A 21,471-nucleotide genomic window follows, 5' to 3' on the forward strand; every position below is an offset into this window, starting at 1 on the left:
ATGGGTTTTTGTGATTTATTTACGAAAAACGAGGGGCTCAGTGTCCAAATCTCAGATTAGCTTATACATCAGATATTACCATGTAAGTCTGTGCCAAAACATACTTGTCAACTTGCTTTAACTTGCTGAACTTAACATATGCAGCACTACCAATTTTAAAATTTCACTCGAAAGAATGACATTTACATGTTATAAACTGCTCAAAAAGTTAAGAAATATACTGTAAATTGGCATGCAATACACAAACGTTCTCTCTCGTTCTCTCATTAAAAAAAAAAAAGATTTAAAATACTTAGACCCAAGACAGAGTTGACGAATAAGTAGTGAATATACATTTATATCTGTAATTATATATCCTATGTATCTTTATATCTCTGTCTGCATCATTTTCTGCATCATGAACCCCAGTTCAGTTTATACTGGGCTCTGCTGGAGGAATTGAGGAAGAGGAGCTGTAACAGAAATTATCTTAGACACAAGGTAGGTTATAGCCACAAGGAACATGTAATGCAATACAGTGGTATAATGAAGATCAAAACATAATTAAAAGCATCCTACATATAAGAAAACCCATGAAGTCACTTTACATCACAATTTTTGATGTTTTTATGAAAAGGAAAAAAAAAAACTATACATATTGGCTTAAACTTAATCAGTAATACAGGACCCATTTTACTTTATTTTAGTGTGCCAACTAAACTTAAGGCAAAAAGAGCACATCCCATGATTTTAAGGGGTTCAGAGTTAAATTCAAGTCTGTTAAATGAAATAAATCATTGCCAATGCCACAAACCCAGTGAATGAGTGGCACTGCTGCAGCCACAAAAAGAAAATGAGAAAATAACTTCTAATACATTCATTTTTTTATAAAGATTATCAGTCATGGTCCATTTCCAAACTATTCTGGATACATGGCAAGAAGTGTCTAGGTACCATTGAAAGCATTCAATACACCATTTGAGAATAATAATAATAATAAAAAAAAACTAAAATAATAAAGTTGAGAACATACATTAGTTGTAATACTTTCAACTAATTATAACTATTGTTCAACACATATCCGTCTGAAATTAAACCTAGCACTGCTGCTTGAAGTCTTCTCAAAGATAACTGTCCAACTGTCTTTAAATGCTTCCCTCTTTTTCTTTACAGAAGTGGCAACTTGTCCAAGAGAGCAAGCATTCACTTGGTTTTCCCAGTTTCAGAGGCTGGTTCATTCCAATATGCAGCCTTGTGGGTGTTTTTAACATCTGAATGTATTTTGCCATTATTTTTAAGTGTACTCAGCCATTCTAAAATATCTCCATTTCATATATACTGTACTTAAATCACAACTTTGATTGTCCTATGAGTGGACTGGGTAAAGATGAGGCATATCAGATAGAAAGTAGGATAAGAGATACTCAAAGCACCTACATATCAATAGTATAAAAAAGTACAGAAGACAATCCAAATATAAAACAAACAAACAAATGAGCGTATGATATAGATTAAAAACAAACAAACAAAAAATTCAGACACATAATTCTACATCAAATACTGAGCTGAGAATGAACAGTGTTGAAATAGCCAAAATGACTGCGAAGCCTCTGAAATATGAAGTTTTAATAACAATACTCGCACAAGAGGTGCGGGATGCTGTCTAGAGCTCTAGTGAGTTACGTTGAGCCAAATTTCTTACATTTAAACTGGTCAACTGGAAACATTTCTGTAGACCGAATGTTGAAAACACGCAGAACTTTGCCTTTTTGGATAAAAAAAATAAATAGATTCTCTTAAAAATGTTAACAATGAAGAGTATTATAGTCAGCAAAATAAATGCGGAATGAGTTGAAATGTCATGCCAACATGACAGAACCACACCAGAGTGAGAGAGCCGGTAATTCTTTGTTTGTTCCTTCAGACTTTGAGATCTTGTGTAGCTACTCGATCAGTAAAATGCAGCCAGGCATTTGTCAGTTTTTCCACTAAAGCATGTTTTCAGTATGGATCTAACGAGCAGCAACCTAAAAACAAAACAAAAAAACAACAGACACACAACCGTTTCACCTCCACAACTGACATATTTTCAAAAAAATATCTTTTTTTTTTTGTCTTTTTTTTCCTCTGGTGATACCAGGCATTTCCCTTTGAGGGCCAGCGAAAACCTTAAAACTGCTTGAACTATTCCAACTCTCCTCTTTGTCTGAGCCAAGAGCATCCTACAAACTATTTTAAAATATCCTCTGCCATCTGCAAAGCATCTAGCTCTTTATAAAACGGGCCTTCAGAGAGATACTATCATGACAACACACACTACTCATTAGAAAATAGAGGAGGTTGAAGAATGCAGCGTGTCGATTGGAGTTCAGTCTGAGTCGCTGCTCTCGGAGCTGGAGCCGCTGGAGCTGCTGCTGCCCGAATCCGAAGAACTGCTGCTGCCACTCAGCCGAGATGGCCCGCCCCCCTGCGCTGACCCCGCCTTCTCTGCTGGGAACAGGGAAGAGAAGTGATTGCATGTTCAATATGTGTGCGAAAAGCAAACACTGAATGTACATATTTTATACAATTCATTTCCGTTAAGACCTTTGTCCCTATATTGTGTTCTTGAACGCCCTTATCCACACCTTCAGCTGTGTATTACAGTAAAGCAGAGACATGCACAAAGAAAGCAAAGAGAACTGATCTCGAAAGGACAGAATATACTGCGTGCCCACCAAAGCAGCTGATGTCAAGTGAAGTTGGTTAGTTACAACACATACATAACCATAATGATCAGTTATTAGCTTTATTAGGTTTAACCATGTATTACTCTTTGTCCAAGTCAGGGCTCAACAGCAAGGATGTTTTTCTGTCAGTACCTCAAGATTTCTAGGTGCCCTGCCAAGACTTTTACTGGTCCAAACACAAAAATGAGAAGTTAATTAATATACATGAAATAACAATATAGAGAGTTTATAGAGAGATAATGTTTATACAGTGTGTGAGGGGACAGTAAGATTTTGGAAAAATATTTATGCAAGCTACAATCAATCAAAAATAAAGTAAAAGTATTAATAATTAAATTTTAGTTTTTTGAGTTTTTTTATTTTAATATTTATTTTATTCCTGTGATGGCAAAACTGAATTTTCAGTATCATTATGCCAAGTATTCAGTGTCATGTAATCCTTCAGATATCATTCTAATGTGCTGATTTGCTCATAACTTATTTCCTTATCATTAATTTTGAAAACAGTTGTACTGCTTAAGGTTAATTAGATTTTTTTTTGGAAACCTCAATATATTTAGTTTTTATGGATAGAAAGTTCAAGAGAGCTTTCTTTGTAACATGTAAAACGTCTACTGTCACTGTTGATCAATTTAATGCACTCCTGCTGAATAAAAGTAATAATTTCTGATTTCAAATAATTAATGATTTCAAACTTTTGAACAATAGTGTATAAACAGGTATTATAATCATAAATGAGTTCCAAGACAGGAAAATTTTGGATATTGTGGGTAAAAACAAACAAAAATGTTACTGATTCTACCAAGAACATTTAAAGTAAAAAACTAGGCATTCACCAAAAATGTCAGCTATCAAAAAAGTGAAGGCTGAAATGGTTTCGAAGGACTGAAATCAATGACATTTAGTTAGTGCTTATCCGATGGTGCATTTCTACTATTCAGCATCTATTTCGTGCATAAACTGCAAAAGTTAAATGTGTGTCAGCTTTATGGTTTTTAGAGCTGGGATGATGATACATATTTCTCAGATTTAATCGATTCTGACTGTTGAATCTCAAGATCGATCTTCTAGTCTATGCTACTTTCTATTGATGCGTGAACAAAACTCCTCTACAAACTTAGCGCAACTGCCATCCAATAATCGCAATACGTTTTGTGTTTTGTTACTTTTAATATGATGTCTCAACTTTCAAATTTTGTTGATTTCATCTCAAAATTCAAAGATTAAATGTAGTTTTGGCGCTCTTTAATATGGTGTGACAGATCACTCTCTGTAGCCGTATCAGTTAAATCAGTTCAGCTTTATTGTTGGAATCTCTTCCAAAAATTATCTGGCATCCCACAGCGTTTACTCACATCTATATCATATAAAAAAACACATTACATTAAGCACTTAAACAAAGGATCAAGGCCAAATTATTGGATCATCTCTTCCTATTTCTTTACTACTAGTTATAGCACTGAATAAACATGAATGAACATCAGAAGGTATGTTAAAAAAGTGTTTCCCAACCATCTGACGAGAGCAGGGGTGCCGTATAAAGGGTGCCGGCACGCAGATTGCTTCGCGGTTCATCTGATGATGCATCTTTAATATGGGTTGTAACTTGAAAATAATGCTTTATGTATGTTTCCGTTGATGGATACATGTGCTGGCTCCTCAGTGATGCATTACAACAGCGATAATAATAAAAGAAAAACATGGGCAAAACGGTCTCTCTTAGTAAACTTTATTCAATGCATGCGAGTGCTAGCCTAGAAATCTAGACGCACCCTAGCGGCAGCAAATCTAATCTGCCACGAGTGTCGTCTAGCAACTCTCAATACCCTTCTGAGCTGTAATCGCCTAACTCTTGCCAGGCCAATCACATCGTGTATAGAGTCGGTGGGCGGGACCATAATGATGACGGCCAAGTTGCGTTTGCGTGCTTCTAGTAAACACAGAAACTGGCGAACGGCGGTCTTTCGAATCAGCTTTGACCGCGACTCTGGAAGACTTGGAGTTAAGCTTTTCTCTGAGAAAAGAACAAAGAACAGCACTGAAGTTTTTCGGAGTTCGGAGTTTTGCCGACCGGATACGGCGAAAGTTTAATCTATCAACAAGCTCTGTTTCACCTTCATTGCTCTGGTTGGTTGTAGCGCTATCCTATCGTGTGCAGAGGGAGTTTGAAAGACAACCGTTTATCCCGCCCCTCGGATTGAGCCCTGTCAATGTTGAGTTTCCAGACCAAACATCTTGATGTGGGTCTGGCTTGTCAGGCTATGTGAGTGCTGCTGTATCTTCGAATATAAATACGGGTGATGTGTAGTGCCAGAAGATGCGAATGAGAACTTTAATAAGGATTAATCTTTAATTTAAACAGTTAAATATGCAGTTATTTTACATTTGATTACTTTATTCAATTTATGTACCTAAAAAATAATGTTAGACCTACCTGAAAAACCTGAAAAGCATTGTTTATTTTATTAGTATCTTTTCTGCTGCTTGTTTTTAAGCTATTTGTTCTTATTTTCTTTATTTTTATTTGACAGTAGTCCTTTTTTCTCTGAACATAGCAAATACCAAACCGTACTGAAACCATGAACCTAAAACCGTAATACAAACCAAACCATGAGAAATCTGTACCGTTACCCCCCTAGCGTAACATATGCAAGGGGGTGCAACAAAATGTAGAACATTTTCAAAGGGTGCCACGACTGAAAAAAGGTTGGGAAACACTGTGTTAAAAGATATATACTGCATTTTCATTATAATGTAATCTCTCAATCAGTGTTTCAACTGCACATGACATCAATAAAACAGTTATTAAATAAATTTGGTTAATTCATTATTATATAAATTTTATTTAGGTGTTTATGTAAAATTCATCAAATTAACTAAAAAGTCTAATATTAAAATATATCTATTTTTAAAATGTAGCTCTTTTTTGGGGGGTTTCGGCCAAGTGCATCGTGAATTTTCAGTTTCAGCACAGAATTTTTCTTTCGGTCCATCACTACCAAAAACTACTTTAAAACAAAACATTAAGCTTACCTAGCTAACAAAGTTTAAAAAAAGATAACTTCACAGAATTCGCTAGCAAATTTCACATAAGAAATTCCCAGTAGGGCAATAGGCAGCCCCGTCAACTGGTTCAAAGCTGGGGCCAGCAGTCCATCCTTGTTGTTGAGCCCTGCAAACCCTTTTCAGAGTGTGAATAGCATTACATATGAAGGTCTGACAGAAGCCCTTCGATCAAGTTAGTCAAATTAGTGAAGCAAAAAGCCTATCCTTATCTCAATTTTCTTCTCCTACCATCCTACAAATTCAACTAACCCAGATTGGTCACCTGTCTGCTCACATCTGCACACTACCACACAGGTACCTTTTTTGGGTGGTTTCTTGTTGTTGTTCAGTTGTCCGCTCACGTCCTGTAGCCTCTTTTCTAACTCTTTCTTCTTTTCCTGAACCAGTTCCTCTTTAGACTTGGCACTCTTTTTCCCAGTGCCCGCTGCAGGAGACACACAGCGGTGACCAGTGAGTAACGGGTTGCCCTCGTAGCCCACCGCCGTGGCAACAAGCAGCAAAAAGCACTCTGCTACACTGGTTTTAAACTCCATGATGTCAAATTTGTGTTCCAGGAATCTTACCACGTCCAAGTTAAGACCAAACAGCAGCATTTGGTTACTACCATACAAATTTATTCAGACCCATCCTTCATTTTCCTTAAAACACACAAAGTTATGTTGAAACACTAACAATAGAAGTGAACCAGGACAATTTTTAGAGGGTTTAAAATGTTATAAAAATCACAACTTGTGCATTACTGCTGCAGTCCGTAAATTTTGCCTCTGTGTCGCCATCTCTGTTTGAAACCTGCAATTGCAGTTATTTGCAGAGTTATCATCTGTACATAAGTTGTACGTTGGTGCGGCTCCTTAGCGCGGATTAATCTAATGTTTTGAGGAGTATATGTGCGGCTTGCTGTCATTCACTGAACCGGTGTGGATACTGTACTTTAGAACAGGACAGTAACCACCATAGTCATTAAGGGGGACAATTCCCCCTAATAATTAGAAATGGTCAAATTCTGCTCTGCTGCACTTCGTTATGCAGCGCTCTGTGCTAGGATGACAAAGTTCAATTTTTAGTCTGGGTTGCCTCAGTGGCCAAACAGCGCTCATCTGTGTCAAAATGACTGAGATGGCCAATCAAATCAAAATAGGTGGGTTAATGTTCTCTTTTGGCTCGTGAACAGTCTTCACACAGACCAGCGTGTCAATCCATCACTTAATGCTGTTGTGGAGAGAGACTCTATTCTTTCTGGTGAAATCACAAGACTAAATGCACACAAATGTGTCCCTGCTCTTAATATACAATCATTGATGAACATCTTTGATTTTAATGAAGAAGAAGAAAAAAAGCAATATAGGCTGGATTAGAACCCAGAACCTTTGACACGGTTAACAAAATTCTACCACCAGACATTTGGGGAATTCAAATATCAACAGCAGATCTATGCATTTATTCACTAATGCAAAGAATCTTGGGACGAATAATATATTATATTATATTATATTATATTTATATATATATATATATATATATATATATATATATATATATATATATATATATATATATATATATATATGCAAATTAATGCAAAAATAGTTTGCAAAATGACTTGCTTCAGAATCACAGATAATAGTTAACCTAAACTAGAATTTTCACTGGAAAATGTAATCTGAACAAGTAAGTAACATGTCTGCCACTTCTGGGAACAAAACATTACAATAAATTGCATTACCAATGGTGATTCAATCTAATGATCACTCGTATAACATCAAACCCTGCAAATGATCATTATTGTTATAGTTTGTTCTCAAATTGTTAATTTTACCAGCTTTAGCATTGCGGGACTACGTGTAAAGCGTCTACTAGCGTTACCTGTCTATTTCAATTTCTGTACAGTGTAATCTTTTGCTTTTGACTATGGGAAATCCACCATACCACTCTAATTATGACACATTATTATAAGCTTACCGTTTTAAATGGGGCTAAGGTAAGGATATAGTGTTGAATACTGGCTTGGTGTGTACTTGTTGCGTGTGCAAAGTTGTAGTATAATTAAATACACAGAAAATGTTACCAAGCTACTTTTTTCCTCCATACTAAAATCATGCTAACATACTGTTAGCATGATGTTAGTCTCTCTGTTTATTGTTAGTCTCTCTATTTATCCCGAGGTTTATTCCAGATCCAGGCCGTGTCCGGATCGGATGGTGGACCTGTGCCTGGACATGACCAACGCATCCTGGATGGTTTATTTTTTAAGGTTTTCTCCATCATGCCCTGGTGGAGTGTTGGTTCCTTGCCACTGTCGCCTTTGGCTTGGCTTGCTCAGTTGGGGACACAATTATAAAAATGATGATCTAAATATACAAATAAAATTTATGAATTAGGTTTTATTGAATTCTATAAACTATAATACTGATATGCCAACATTGTTGCTATATGATAAATTAAAATAAGCTGATAACATCACTGTTTTCTCCAGAACGACTGTACAGCCAAATCTAATTTGGTTGCAATATTGTCCTGTTTGACACTGTGAAGCTGCTTTGACACAATCGTGATTGTAAAAGCGCTATATAAATAAAGTTGATTGATTGATTAGTATTTCTCTATAGAGTGCAAAAGTCATGTATTTTTAATGATAATTCACAAGGTTGACCTATGAGGTTGTTTATTGACAGTATACGCTTTAGTTGCATTTAAAGCATTATTTCAACTTATTTTAAATAATAATCTACCAGCAGGCTTCTTGGTGAAAAAACTACATTACCTATAATTCTGCAAAAGAAATTAGGGCTGAAACGAAAATTCGAGTCACTCGAATTGAAAAAATCCTTGAGGCAAAATCATCTGCCTCAATGCTTTGTTTAGTCCACTTAACTACACGTTGCAGAAAGACATTTTTTTAAAGACTCGGAGTATGCGCGGATTAAGATTATTTCCGTGGTTCGGAGTGTGTAAACGTCCCAAAAATTGCGGGTGGATAAGTTAAATCATTATGTGTTGCTTTTAATAAAAACGCAGAACTCTCATTCCACGGTAAAACGCAATGTGTCGTTCTTTAACTGTCGTTTTCAGCGCATGTCGAGATCAAAGACCACAATGCGGGAGAGAGTGGCATCAGCACTGGTAATATCATTTAGTCTCGTTATTTTTCAAATGAAGACAACTGTGTGCTGAGCTTCAGGATGCAACGCTGAACATTTAGGATTCGTTGCGGCAGGTCACGCAGCAGCTGAGGAGATACGAGCAACTCCAAACACATGAACCACATATGGGTTGAGTTTGCACATGGATCACCGTCATTGTGATGTGTGTGTAATATTTAATGAGACTTTATTTATACTTGACAATATCTTCGAAATACACCATTAAAATGTTCTCAACACTAGGCACAACAAACATAAGAACAAGCTGTAATGCGTGCGCGTGAGAGATGCGCAGCGCTCGTGCTTTCATTAATTCGGTCATTTAAATCACATACTTTAATCATATTTATAGCTACTAACTTAATAAACAAGTTGTGTTACAATTATGAATATGATTAGCTCAAAATGTAGCTAGATCTGTATGTGTGATGTACTTTGTCTGAATTGAAAACAAACACATCTCTCGCGTTTGCTGCACGCTCCAGTGGTTTCTCCTCCGTGTGACGTAGTAGGCCTATAGGTTGTCAAACCTGGTTTAGGTTATTTAAGACATGCAATTTCGCCATTTTTTTTAAAGCACAGTGTAGCTAATATGTGAAGAGAGCATCGCGCTTACACTAAGGGTTTGAATTTGTGAGGATCGGGTGCGGATGATGGTTTGTTTTTAACAGCTAATTCGGCTGATTTAACATCGCTACTCTTGTTCTCATTTCACGTTACCTTCCTGTCCAATATTTTTTGCGTCTTACAAAAGCCACAAAGCCTTCAGAAGACAGTAAATGCTTATGTGATGCCTGAGTTGAAGCTGAAACTTTTAAGTTGCTGCACAACACAAATGCAATGTTTAGGCATTATTGTTATTTATATTACTATTATTTTGGTTTATTGGTTGTAGGTTTAGTTTTAGACTGAACTATGTTTACCTTTTTAAAGTAATTTGAAATCGATTTTTATAACATGGCAACTGAGTGCATTCAAATTGTTTAGTTTCAAAAGTTATTAATGCATGCAATTTTAAGATACCCGTCTTATTTTCTCTTATATATTTAGTATTGCTCTTTAATAAAGAAAAAGTAATTATTATCCGATTATTTGAATAATCGATGGAATAATCGGTAGAATACTCAATTACTAAAATAATCGATAGCTACAGCCCTAAAAGAAATCAACACCAATCAGAGAACTGCAACAAGAAAGTCGTGCCCGCCCACCCTCATTGAAGCAATGTAAATGACATAAGAGTCAGTCTCCCAATGCTTTCAAACTACTGAAATCTTGATATATACATGCTAATTTTGCATTAAGTGTGTAGATGACTAACATGGTTTTAGCGATGGTATTTTGAATTGTGCCATTGTAATACTTTCCTTTATTTAAGACGTTTAATACACAGTCCTGTATCTTCTAGTCTGATTCTCGAATACTTTTATGGTTCAAATCAGTTTGTAATGTTGCAATTCACATCATAGCTGAATCTAGATGAAACAAAAACAGAAAAAAAATACTTCCCAAACTAAGGCCACTAAAAATATAAGCAGGCACTGTTACATTCCATTGAATTGATTTGAACGTTTATGGATTGACCCCATTCACTTCCATTGTATGTGCCTTTTTTAGAAAAGAAGGGACAAGTGGAAATTACTTGTTGTGGTAATCAACAAATACTGACGACTGAACTTAACTTGTAATGAACCCAGAATATTCCATTATGAAGCATGAGTAGTGCAGTGTGCACAATAATAACATGTACACTGTGTACTATAAGGAAATTCATGGTCTGATCAAATGTTCTCTACGGTATACTGATGTACTCTTTACACCCTTGAAGCTTCACTTGAAAATATTAATACCAGAGAAAGCACATGTAAGGTAATCCACCAAAAGTCATGCAACACATTGGAGAAGGTGAGTGTTCCCAGCTCAAAGGAGAAAATAGCACAGCCCATTTCAGCTTTTAGAGCAGACGGACCAGGCAAGAAAAGAGAGCTGCTTGTCTATCAAACACGGAAGTAAGCCTATACCTAGCAACAAATCTGCTGAGAAAAAGAAAAGAGGGGCACTCACGTAAAGGTTTGCGCTGCTTTTTCTGTAAACAGGACTTGACGTATCGTTCGAGCTCACGCAATGTGGAAGGCTTGAGCGTTTCAAAGTCGATCTCGATCTCGTCTGGGTTGGAGTCTCGCAGTGACGGCTCACGTGACTGGATGATGTGGACCACGCGGCCCAGTTTCTCACCCGGCAACCGGTTGATATCCAGGCTGAGTTGCCGCTTCTCATCATAAGACATGGGAAGAGACTCCTCCTCGTCAGACTCGTAGTTTGCTGCGCCAGGTTTGCCCCCTTTTTTCGGTTGCCTGTGGATTGGAGGTGTAGTTTGCACAAAAGCTACTTAACCTTAGAGTCTATACACAAGACTGAACTGGCATAATGTGATTGAACAAACTACATGAGGTTAGCTCACTTTACCTCTACGACCGATAAATGGTACATTACTGTATCCACATTTACAATTAGGCCAAATAATCAGCAGATATCATCAGTTGATTATAGGTCGATAATCATGACTGCTTGGCCTATTAACAAGTGTTTTCCAACAGTATTGTGGATCTTCAGTTTTTTTATGGAACCCTGTTTCCACCACAAAGTAAAAAAAAACAATAAATGTGACAAACTTAAAAAAAGAAATAAGTCACACTAAAGTTACACTTTCTATTCAAATAATAATATACAAAAAAGACCAGTTCCACAAAAATATTAACTTTTTTTTATAATAGTAATTTTTTTTTAACATTTATAACAAGAAATGTTTCTTGAGCACCAAAAAATCATATCAGAATGATTTCTGGAGGATCATGTGACACTGAAGACTGGAGTAACGATGCTGAAAATTCAGCTTTGCCTTCACAGGAATAAATGACATTGTAAAATATATTACAATATTTATAGTAGTTCACAATTTTACTGTATTTCTGATAAACAAAATGCAGCTCAGGTGAGCATAAGAAAAATCATTAAAAAGGAGTGCAGTGTAAAGTCACAGTTAGAGGTAACATTTAGGCCGTGTGTCCACCAAAGCGTTTTTTCACGCTGCTGGCTGGCGTTTTCAATTGTTTTCAATGAGAGCGCCGCGTTTTCAGAACGCCTGGAGCGCAACGAGGCGGTGATCGAGTATTTCACGCTCAAGTGCTGAGCGCTCAGCGTTTTTTACTGGTCACCGAGAGTTGAAGAATGTTCAACTTTGAGTAAACTGCAGTGCTCATCACTGTCACTCTCTACTCAGCCGTCCAATCACAGTGGAGGAGGGGCGGGACAAATACAACACAGACCAACTGCCACATTCTGCGTGTCGTCATCAGATGGAAACAAGCAATAATAACGCAACAAAATGATTTAAAACAAAAGCCAGAGCAAATACTTTACATTGGATCTGCAGTTTTATATAGAATCAATACAGAAACAAACTACCTGTGAAATTAGTAAGACTTCCTCGGATTTTCCGTATCATAACAAGCAAAGAGTCTCAACTGAAGAAAAAAAAAAACGCTGCCTGCTAAAACGCTCTCAAGCGCTCACAGTGAGGTGTTTTCAGCAAAGCGCCTAGCATTTTCTGCTGTCTAAAAACGCTTTGGTGGACACACGGCCTTACTACTTTTTTTACAAATCTGCAGTGGAACAGGTTTCCATAGTTTTCAGATATTTTAGAGGGAATTTTTTTAAATGTAAATAAAATGCATATATGCACATTCCATTTACAAATCGACATACACCTGTATAATAAAATACAATATAATATTGTCCTGTATTACACTTATATGGCTAATTATTTTGTATTATAAAATACATTTACAGTATAAGCATTATAATTAACAATTTTGTTGTATTCTTTCTAGATCCCACAAAATCCATATCCACTATAAATAGGACCAAAAATGTACACCAAGTAATATATAAAATCCAAAGACTTCAACAAAACAAGCTAACCTTGTAGTGGATGTGCTGTTGGGTTTCCGCGCGGAGGTCTTTTTCTGCTGAGTTTGCTTATTCGGTTGAGTGGACTTGGCCTTTTTGTCTTCTTCCACCTTGACCTTGTTTTTGTCTTTGTCCTTCTCTTTGTCTTTTTTCTTCTTCTCTTTTTCCTTCTTCTCTTTCTTTTTCTTTGGTTTGCTCACAGGACCCTGTGACAGAGCGGCCAGCTGTTCATGAACAGCCTTCAGCTGAGGAGGAAGGTGGAGGGAATGGTTAGCAAGCAGGGGATGGGGCATGCTGCATCGATGCTAACGTAAAAGACTAGGATCTCAGCTGTGCAGGACAGATGACGGGACTGGTGATGAAGGGAAGAGTTTGAAGGAGGATAATGAATGACATTTGTCACCTACATATCTCCCATTTTCATGGAAATCTCTCCCAAGAAATTAGCTGTGTGCGGAGGACTCTTATTTTGAAAATTAATTGCCAAGCCAAGAAAAGAAAAGAAAAGTTGGGTTCTGAATTCTTTGCGAACAAAATGGACAAACACTTTTAACTACTTTAAATTCCAAATGCACTTAAACATTTTTTTCCATCTTTCATCATTTAGTTATCCAGTTACCAACCCACATGTAAACAGTTTAAAGTCGGTATAACATGAAAAATGTACCTATTTTCTAAATGCCTGTTATTGATCTTATTCATCTGATTGTAGGTTTTTTAACCTCATAATTCTTCATTAAAATATCATAACTCAATTGTTCAGTGAAACGACAGGCTTCTCTCTGATGCACATGCCAGACTTCACCAAACATTTAGTCCATTTAATCCCGCCCCTTTCTTACGATCGACTGCAAGCTCGCTTTCAGATCTGCCTCCAAATCCAATAAACAACTGAGTGATACAATCAAGTCCCCATCCTACATTTTTCTTCTGTTTTCGATAACAAAGACTCTACCATGATGATTTGGAAGCACCAGAGACCACATCCCAGCAAAGAATTTGGATTCTCACTAATAAACATGCCAATCAATGTCATTCACAGAGCAAAGAGGGAAACAGAGCCAAAAGACTAGCTGAGTGTCAAAGCAAGCTCACTTAAAGATGCCCAGCTCAAATACACCCCATAAAGCACCACCTTAACCCTCTACCGCTCACTTAAGAAGAAGCTACGAAAAATGGAGGAGTTAGTGGGGTGGGGGACCGGGAAGTAAAAATATCATTCACCTGAAAACGTTTGGCACACCCGTTTTTTGTCCCCGACCTGTTACCATTGGGGTGCTCCACAGTGAATTGCTGGTAAAAAAGCCAAAGTGAAATCAAGGGACAAAATAGTCATTCTCAAAAATGTATTTTAACAACAGACTGTCATGATGAGAGCAGAGTAACTATAATCGACACCAATATGTTTAACACTGAGACAGCGAAATTAAAAACTGTCATCTGTTTCAAGTTTTACAGCATGCAATCCCAATGTATACCAAGATGCCAACACAAACTGCAGAGGCGGTAGAGGGTTAAACGTTCAGTCCAGGGTGAAAATGGGCACTCGTTTCCAAAATATTACGAAAACAAGAGACATTAAGAAACAAAAAAAATTCCAAATGACTAACACAAGCAGTCAGACTGAGGAGGAGGAGGTGGTGAATGTGAGGGGGAGTGGCTGTGGCCTCTGCCTGTCTCTCCACCCTTGGTTTGGATCTTGGTCCTCAAGTGGTGACACCCACCTGTTTGCCACTCACCTGTTCCTGCAGCTCAGCCAGCCGAGTGGCCCGTTCCTCCTCCGAGTCGGAGCTGGAGCTGGAAGAGTCCGCGCTGCTCTCGCTGCTGCCTGTGCTCTTGCTCACCACTGCTGTGGCCGACACCGCGCTGGGCGAGGATGGCTCCGCGGGTTCGTCGGGCATCTTAGCGAACTTCATCTCAAACACATCCTGTAGGACATGGACAAATACGATTGGTGAGATCTGAAAGCACATCATAAGGCACAATGGCTCTTTTTTAACCGCCGCACCTGGAGTTTTCTTGCCATGGCAACGACCTCGTGATCAGGTGGGTTGTATTTGTAACAATTTGAGAACATTAACCGAATATCTGCTGCAAAACTTTGGGCGTCTTGGTATTCTCGACTGTCCATCTTTTTCTGGAAAAGACACGTTGTATGAGATCAAGTTTGGCTTTAAAAGTTTACAAGAAGGGAATAAAAACTGAAGGTATATGCAAGTTTATTTGTTTAAATCAATCAATTTCTTTTGAATATTAACTATTCTATACTTAAAGGGAGGGCTAGTTCACACAAAAATGAAAATTATGTAATTCATTCCACACCCGTAAGACCTCCGTTCATCTTCGGAACACAGTTTAAGATATTTTATATTTAGTCCGAGAGCTTTTCTGTTCCTCCAATGAAAATGTATGCACACTATAATGTCCATGTCCAGAAAGTTAATAAAAACATCATCAAAGTAGTCCATATGTGACATCAATTGGTTAATTAGAATCTCTTGAATAATTGAAAATACATTTTGGTCCAAAAATAACAAAAACTACGACTTTATTCAGCATTGACTTTTCTTCCGTGTTTGTTTTCAATCCTCAAACAAAGATTCAAACGGTTATAAATCAGCGGATTGATTCATGATTCGGATCGCCAATGTCACGTGATTTCAGGAGTTTGACATGCGATCCGAATCATGAATCAATCCGCTGATTCATGACCATTTGAATCTTTGTTTGCAGATTGAAAACAAACACGGAAGAGAAGTCAATGCTGAATAAAGTCGTAGTTTTTGTTATTTTTGGACCAAAATGGAATTTTAATGCTACAAGAGATTCTAATTAACTAACTGATGTCACATGACGTTGATGATGTTTTTATTCCCTTTCTGGACATGGACAGTATAGTGTGCATACACTTAGATACGCTGTCGGACTAAATATAAAATATCTTAAACCGTGTTCCGAAGATGAACGGAGGTCTTACAGGTGTGGAACAACATTAGGGTCATAATAGTCTTTGATGACATAATTTACATTTTTGGGTGAACTAACCCTTTTATAATTTTGCAAGATGTAATTTTAGGCCATACTTTGACAGTGCTGAGGTCCATTGGTTGCTTGATGATTTCATGATAGTCATGCAGCTCCAGGGCCTCTGCATCTACAGGCTTGTAGAACGGCCAGGCGTAGGCCGCATGCTTCTTTGAAAGCATCTCTTTAAGTATAGTGTCACAGTATTTGAGATGATCGTTGAGCTTGCTTTTCTTGTTGCCTTGCTGTTGAACATCCCCATCCTCCAGGTCCTTTTTGGGAGGCTTGATGGGTCGACCTGTGCTCTCTCTTCTGGAAATGACTTTACTGTGTTTGGACTCTAACATTGCAGTGGGCGACTCACTTCTGCTGGCAGTGATCGCGCAGGTTGTGGGTGTGGTAGTGTCCGCTTTCCGCTTCACCCCTTTCTTCTGAGGAAAATTAGATCAGTGTGTTAGAACACTACTAAAATAGGGATGTGCAATAGGGATGTGCCCGAGCCCAATACCTTTCTCAGAAAGGAAATAAAGCATTCCTAAAGGGACATGGTAATGGGAAAAATATGAGATGGGAGGCAAAATATCTCAATGCATTTGCGTTCTCTTGTAATTATACAGTTATATTGTAGATAATTTGCATAACAGAGCTGCTGTCAATATGCGGGGTATTAAAATCGGTTCTGCTTTTCAAACTAATTTGCGCTCGTGCACACTCTGTGTATAGGGAAGATATCTGTCATATATAAGATTAATGCATGCCATGTAAAACTGACTAACCCAAGCAAGCTTAACCATGTCCTTTTAGTTTCGAGCACATCCCTAATGTGCAAAATGACTGATTAGTGGCATGTGACGGTAGTATGGCTATCATCAGACTAAGCTCAATTTAAAATTGATCATTGGTCTGAGGAGTCTGCTCTGTATGTTCTACTGCACAAGAGACGTGATCAACAAGCATTATTCAAATGACTCTGTGTGCAGTCGGATGGTCCTTCAACCAATCAGACCACAAGAGGCGTGATCAACAGGTAACGACCCATCGCTTCTCTATCTGTCATCTTGTTAAACCCACCAATAGCGTGCCAGGTGGATAAGCCAGTCTGTTATTGGTTCCCACAAGTGTAACAGAAGCAGTAAAAATTCATGTACAGGTTTCCAGACTGAATTGCAGGGCAAAATCAAATCGCCAGCAGAGCAAGCTGGGTTTACCCAGTCTAGTGTGAAAGACTAGTCTTAAGGAAGCCTTTACAAATTAGGCTGGTTTAGGGTCGAGTTCATCAGACACCATTTAGCCATGTTTTTTTTTTTTTTTTTTGATATACAGACACTACATTCATCCTTCTATAGGATAAATTAAATATATTCAAATAAATACACTACAAAATGTTTTATTGCACCAACTATAACAGCCCTCACAAAAAACTGATTCTTCATAAAGCGAACACTACTCACAGTAGGTGATTAGAAATGTACCGCTGAAGGCAGTGAATCTTTTACAAAAGCTGTTTTGATGGCTGAAATAGTGGTGCTTTAGGAGATGAACTGTGCTGACAATCTTACAGCTACTTTTAGACTGTTAACACACTAAAGCATAGCATGCTGTCAAAAAAACTAAAGACCTCTCAGAGAAGTTGCATCTCTAAAATCATCCACCTTTAAAGCCCAGCTGCTAAAAATATGTAAAGCTTAAAAACATCTAAACAAAATGTAATAAATAAAATATTAAGATAATATACAGACAGACAGACAGGATTATATATTTTAACAGAAACCCTAAACTGTCCGTGAGTTTGATGTGGGATAATGGAGAATGAACGGGGGAAAGTCACGTGAGAAGAGGCAATGCCTCCATTACGTTATAATTGGATCGGTTATGATTGGATGCGCTTGGTTTTCATGTGCGTTCTCGAATCAGCCTGAATAAAGACAATGATGTCGTGAATGGGAAGACTAGATAAATAGTAAACAACTATACGTCACGTCAAAATATGAGGACTTTGCCTCCTTATTTTAAAACACCACCACACACCACAGACAGACAGACAGACAGACAGACAGACAGACAGACAGACAGACAGACAGACAGACAGACAGACAGACAGACAGACAGACAGACAGACAGACAGACAGACAGACAGACAGACAGACAGACAGACAGACAGACAGACAGACAGATAGACAGATAGATAGATAGATAGATAGATAGATAGATAGATAGATAGATAGATAGATAGATAGATAGATAGATAGATAGATAGATAGATAGATAGATAGATGCCAGAAGTTAGTTGGCTTGGCTAGTCAACAACACTGATCCATCCCTACAACAAAAGCTATTCTTTTTTTTTCCTGTGTACAAATGTCAATGAAAAGGACCAAGCAGTAAAACCTGCTACTTCCACATATCATCTTCTGGTCTTACTTTGACAACAGGCTGTGCGGTTGGAATCATGGCAGGGGGCGTGGCAGGGGGCACAGCTTGGACATTAGAGGTGATGGTCGAGACTGGAGTCGCAGCTATTACAGGAGTCTGAGCCAGCTGCGGAGGGGAGCTCGGACATGACGAGGATGGAGAACCAGTAGTCAGTGCTATTGATTGTTGGTTTTCTGTTTGGAAGTGATAATGACAAGGTCAGCTGGAAAACCTCCTTAAAACCCCCGTATGTCATTGGTAACTTCAAAGGTTTAATATTTGTGGCATCCAGTCAGTTACCTGAACCAGGGGGTGCGCCAGGTTTCCGTGCTTTACCCTTCGGTGGTGGGGGTAAAAGTTCCACCTCCTCCTGGGGCATCTGAGCTACCTTTTGAAGGAAAATCTTTTCCAACGCTTGAGCCATGAGAACAATGTCATCAGTGGGCTAGGGCAATAATTCAAGGGAAATTCATTTTAAATCATACATTGGTATTGGAATAAAGTATATTATTATTCTTTTTTTTAAATAAAATATTAAGGACTTGGATCTACCTTGTTATAGATGTAACAGTTTGTGAACATAGTGTTAAAGTCCTGCATACATTCGCCAGCAGTCCAATAGTAATTATTCTCAAGTCGCTTCTTTATGGTTCCCATGTCCATTGGATTCTTAATAACTTTATGGTAGTCCTATTTGACAGAGATAATAAATTAGAAAATGCGTGATGCACTACGTAGATGAAAACAAATATTTAAAGGTGATGCGTGTAATATTTTAAAAGTCATTTATAGTTTATTTCCCGCTTGTTTGATAATCCCCAAAAAATAAACACTGACACAATAATATGTATTAGTTTGGGACTCTCTATTTGCCCGACCAATAGCAGATTGTCACTATTTTTGCAATTCCTTTTGGTAACACTAGAGGTACAAAAATTACACGTTTCACCTTTAAGTCAACTTATAACACACTACACTGCTGGTCAAAAGTTTGAAATAATTAAGATTGATTTTGTATTTAAAGAAATCTCATCATGACAGATTTATGGAGAGACACACACACACACACACACACACACACACACACACACACAATAACATTGTGAAAAATTATCTTAATTTAAAATAAACTTTTTTTTATTTTATTACATATTTTTAAAATGTAATATATTCTGTGATAACAAAGCTGCTAAATATTTTTCTGGAAAGGATCATGTGAAACCAAAGTCTGTTTTGATAATTATTTTACTGTATTTTTTAATCAAATAAATGCAGTATTGGTAAGCATAAGAGACTTATCACAAAAAAACGTTTGACCAGTGGTGTGTGTGAAAATGAAAGGCAAAAAAAGGACGTAAAAATACTCACTGGCAGATTCAACTTGATAGCATCCACAGGTGTGTAAAAGGGCCATGCAAACTGATGTTTCCACAGAGTCTTCACAACCACATTCTGCATATACTGTAGCTGGTTGGTTTTTCGGCCAGGCTTACCAGGGTTCGTGACCTCAGGTGGGGGAGGGTTTACAATGGGTGGAGGCACCTGGGCAGGGGATGTGACTACCGACATACTGGTCAGTTAAGGGAAAGAAGTTGCTTGAATGACGTCTGTACGTCTCTTAGCTCAGTTTCAATGATCCTCTTGCTGCTCCTTAGTCCCACCTCCACACACACATCCCATCTCAGGACCTGAGTGTCAGCACGCTGCCAGAAAGCGTAGATAAATAACTCATTGAATATACAGCTATCAAAATAAATTACCTATCTATTTATATGGTGTGTATATAGCATCAATAGAAATATAATTGCAGAAATTATACCAGTTTACACCATTATTATTATTATTGTTTTGGACATATTATGATGTTATTTGCACATTGTGTAGCACAGAACCAATACAAATAAATTACCCAATTTAAACCTTTATCAAGACCACAATCATGGTGGAAGTGATTGTGTATGTTGTAAACAAACAGCATTTTTTTTTAAATAACTAATGTTATTTTCCATAGCTGCATTAATATTATTAATAATTAATGTACACCAGGTTGATTTTAAAAATCATTTTCAGGTTATTTTTGTAGTTTAGAGAAGATGTATGCATTGTAAATTAGTTAAAAGTCTGAACTACAGTATAGAGGGTTTTACACAAATGAATGACCAGAAAACCAGGAAAAAGCCTTTCTACATTTCTATCAACTTGTGTTTTATTTGAACCACCCCAATAGTTTTAAATACAAACAAAACGACTAAAATTTCGCGTGAAATGAGAGGCCATGAAATTTCGCAGGTTTAGTCAGAATTAACCCAAAACACCAGCTAGCAAATTGCGCCCCTGCGCGCCCTTAAACGGAGCTTTAACTGTAAACTTGACTGGAAATACATTTAGCAATAGCGCGTTAAAGTAACCGCATCAGGCGTGTGTATATAAGTTCTTGAAAAGATGGCGGGCACGGGAGAGACAGGGCATCGAGTGAGGAATGCCGAGGATCGAGCCCCACCATGTCTTTAACACAACCATTGTGTGTGCATGCCGTTCAGCCAGCTAGCTACTCAGCGGGCTAATTTGAAACCATCCCACAATGCATCCACCAGTCCTGTTTATACACTTGATACAACGAGAAAATAACCGCGCAAACAAATACTGCGAGCTCTGCGTTTACGGATCGAAACGGCTGCGCGTGAAAGAAGGTTTTGTTACATTGTTGCAAAGCGCCGCTCATCAGCTCCACTCTGTCAGAGGAGATCCTGCTAGCCACATTCAGCTGTGTTTTCCCCCCAAAACACCAATATACATCACCTAAACTGAATACAAACTTCGATCGGAATGCACTAATCGTAGATATATATGTTATACTTTATTACTTTCACTCCAAGCAGCTCCGGTAGCGTTTTCCTTGCAGATTTTCGGGTAGCTTTTATTGCGAAGAAGCATAATAGATGGCTGGGGTCGACACTGGTTGGGTAGTGTTGTGCGCATGCGCGCTGCATCGCACGGTATTGTGGTTGTTGTTGTGTAAATGAATGCTCTCGGCGCCTCTCAGCCTTTAATGTTCTCGTTCCAAATGTCTAGTACACTTTTTGTTGTTGTTTGTCTTTATTACAAATTTTAAAGCGGCATAATTGCAGTGTAAAGTCAGTAGGTCTTGATTA

The 21,471-nt window shown here is 37.8% G+C and overlaps 1 protein-coding gene across 9 annotated transcripts; it reads right to left on the reverse strand.

Annotated features, from left to right (window-relative positions):
- Nucleotide 1: 1 nt before the first annotated feature.
- brd3b (bromodomain containing 3b) lies at nt 2-21,311 on the reverse strand. 9 transcript variants are annotated; one of them, XM_067438044.1, is made up of 13 exons: nt 21,184-21,311; nt 19,688-20,022; nt 18,872-19,009; nt 18,620-18,764; nt 18,329-18,513; nt 15,967-16,335; nt 14,892-15,020; nt 14,623-14,811; nt 14,108-14,176; nt 12,896-13,128; nt 10,979-11,268; nt 6,073-6,198; nt 2-2,469 (listed from the first exon to the last, which is right to left on the reverse strand). In XM_067438044.1, the coding sequence occupies exons 2-13, from the start codon at nt 19,886-19,888 to the stop codon at nt 2,348-2,350; spliced, it is 2,196 nt and encodes a 731-aa protein (XP_067294145.1). In that variant the 5' UTR covers nt 19,889-20,022; nt 21,184-21,311; the 3' UTR covers nt 2-2,347. The 9 variants fall into 9 exon arrangements, with proteins under 9 accessions (XP_067294145.1, XP_067294144.1, XP_067294142.1 ...); XM_067438043.1 differs by having other exon boundaries at nt 2-2,466; nt 15,967-16,338; nt 21,184-21,310; XM_067438041.1 differs by having other exon boundaries at nt 15,967-16,338; nt 21,184-21,310.
- Nucleotides 21,312-21,471: the final 160 nt, after the last annotated feature.

This window comes from Pseudorasbora parva, chromosome 3 (assembly GCF_024679245.1).
Source record: "Pseudorasbora parva isolate DD20220531a chromosome 3, ASM2467924v1, whole genome shotgun sequence".
Lineage (NCBI taxonomy): Eukaryota > Metazoa > Chordata > Actinopteri > Cypriniformes > Gobionidae > Pseudorasbora > Pseudorasbora parva.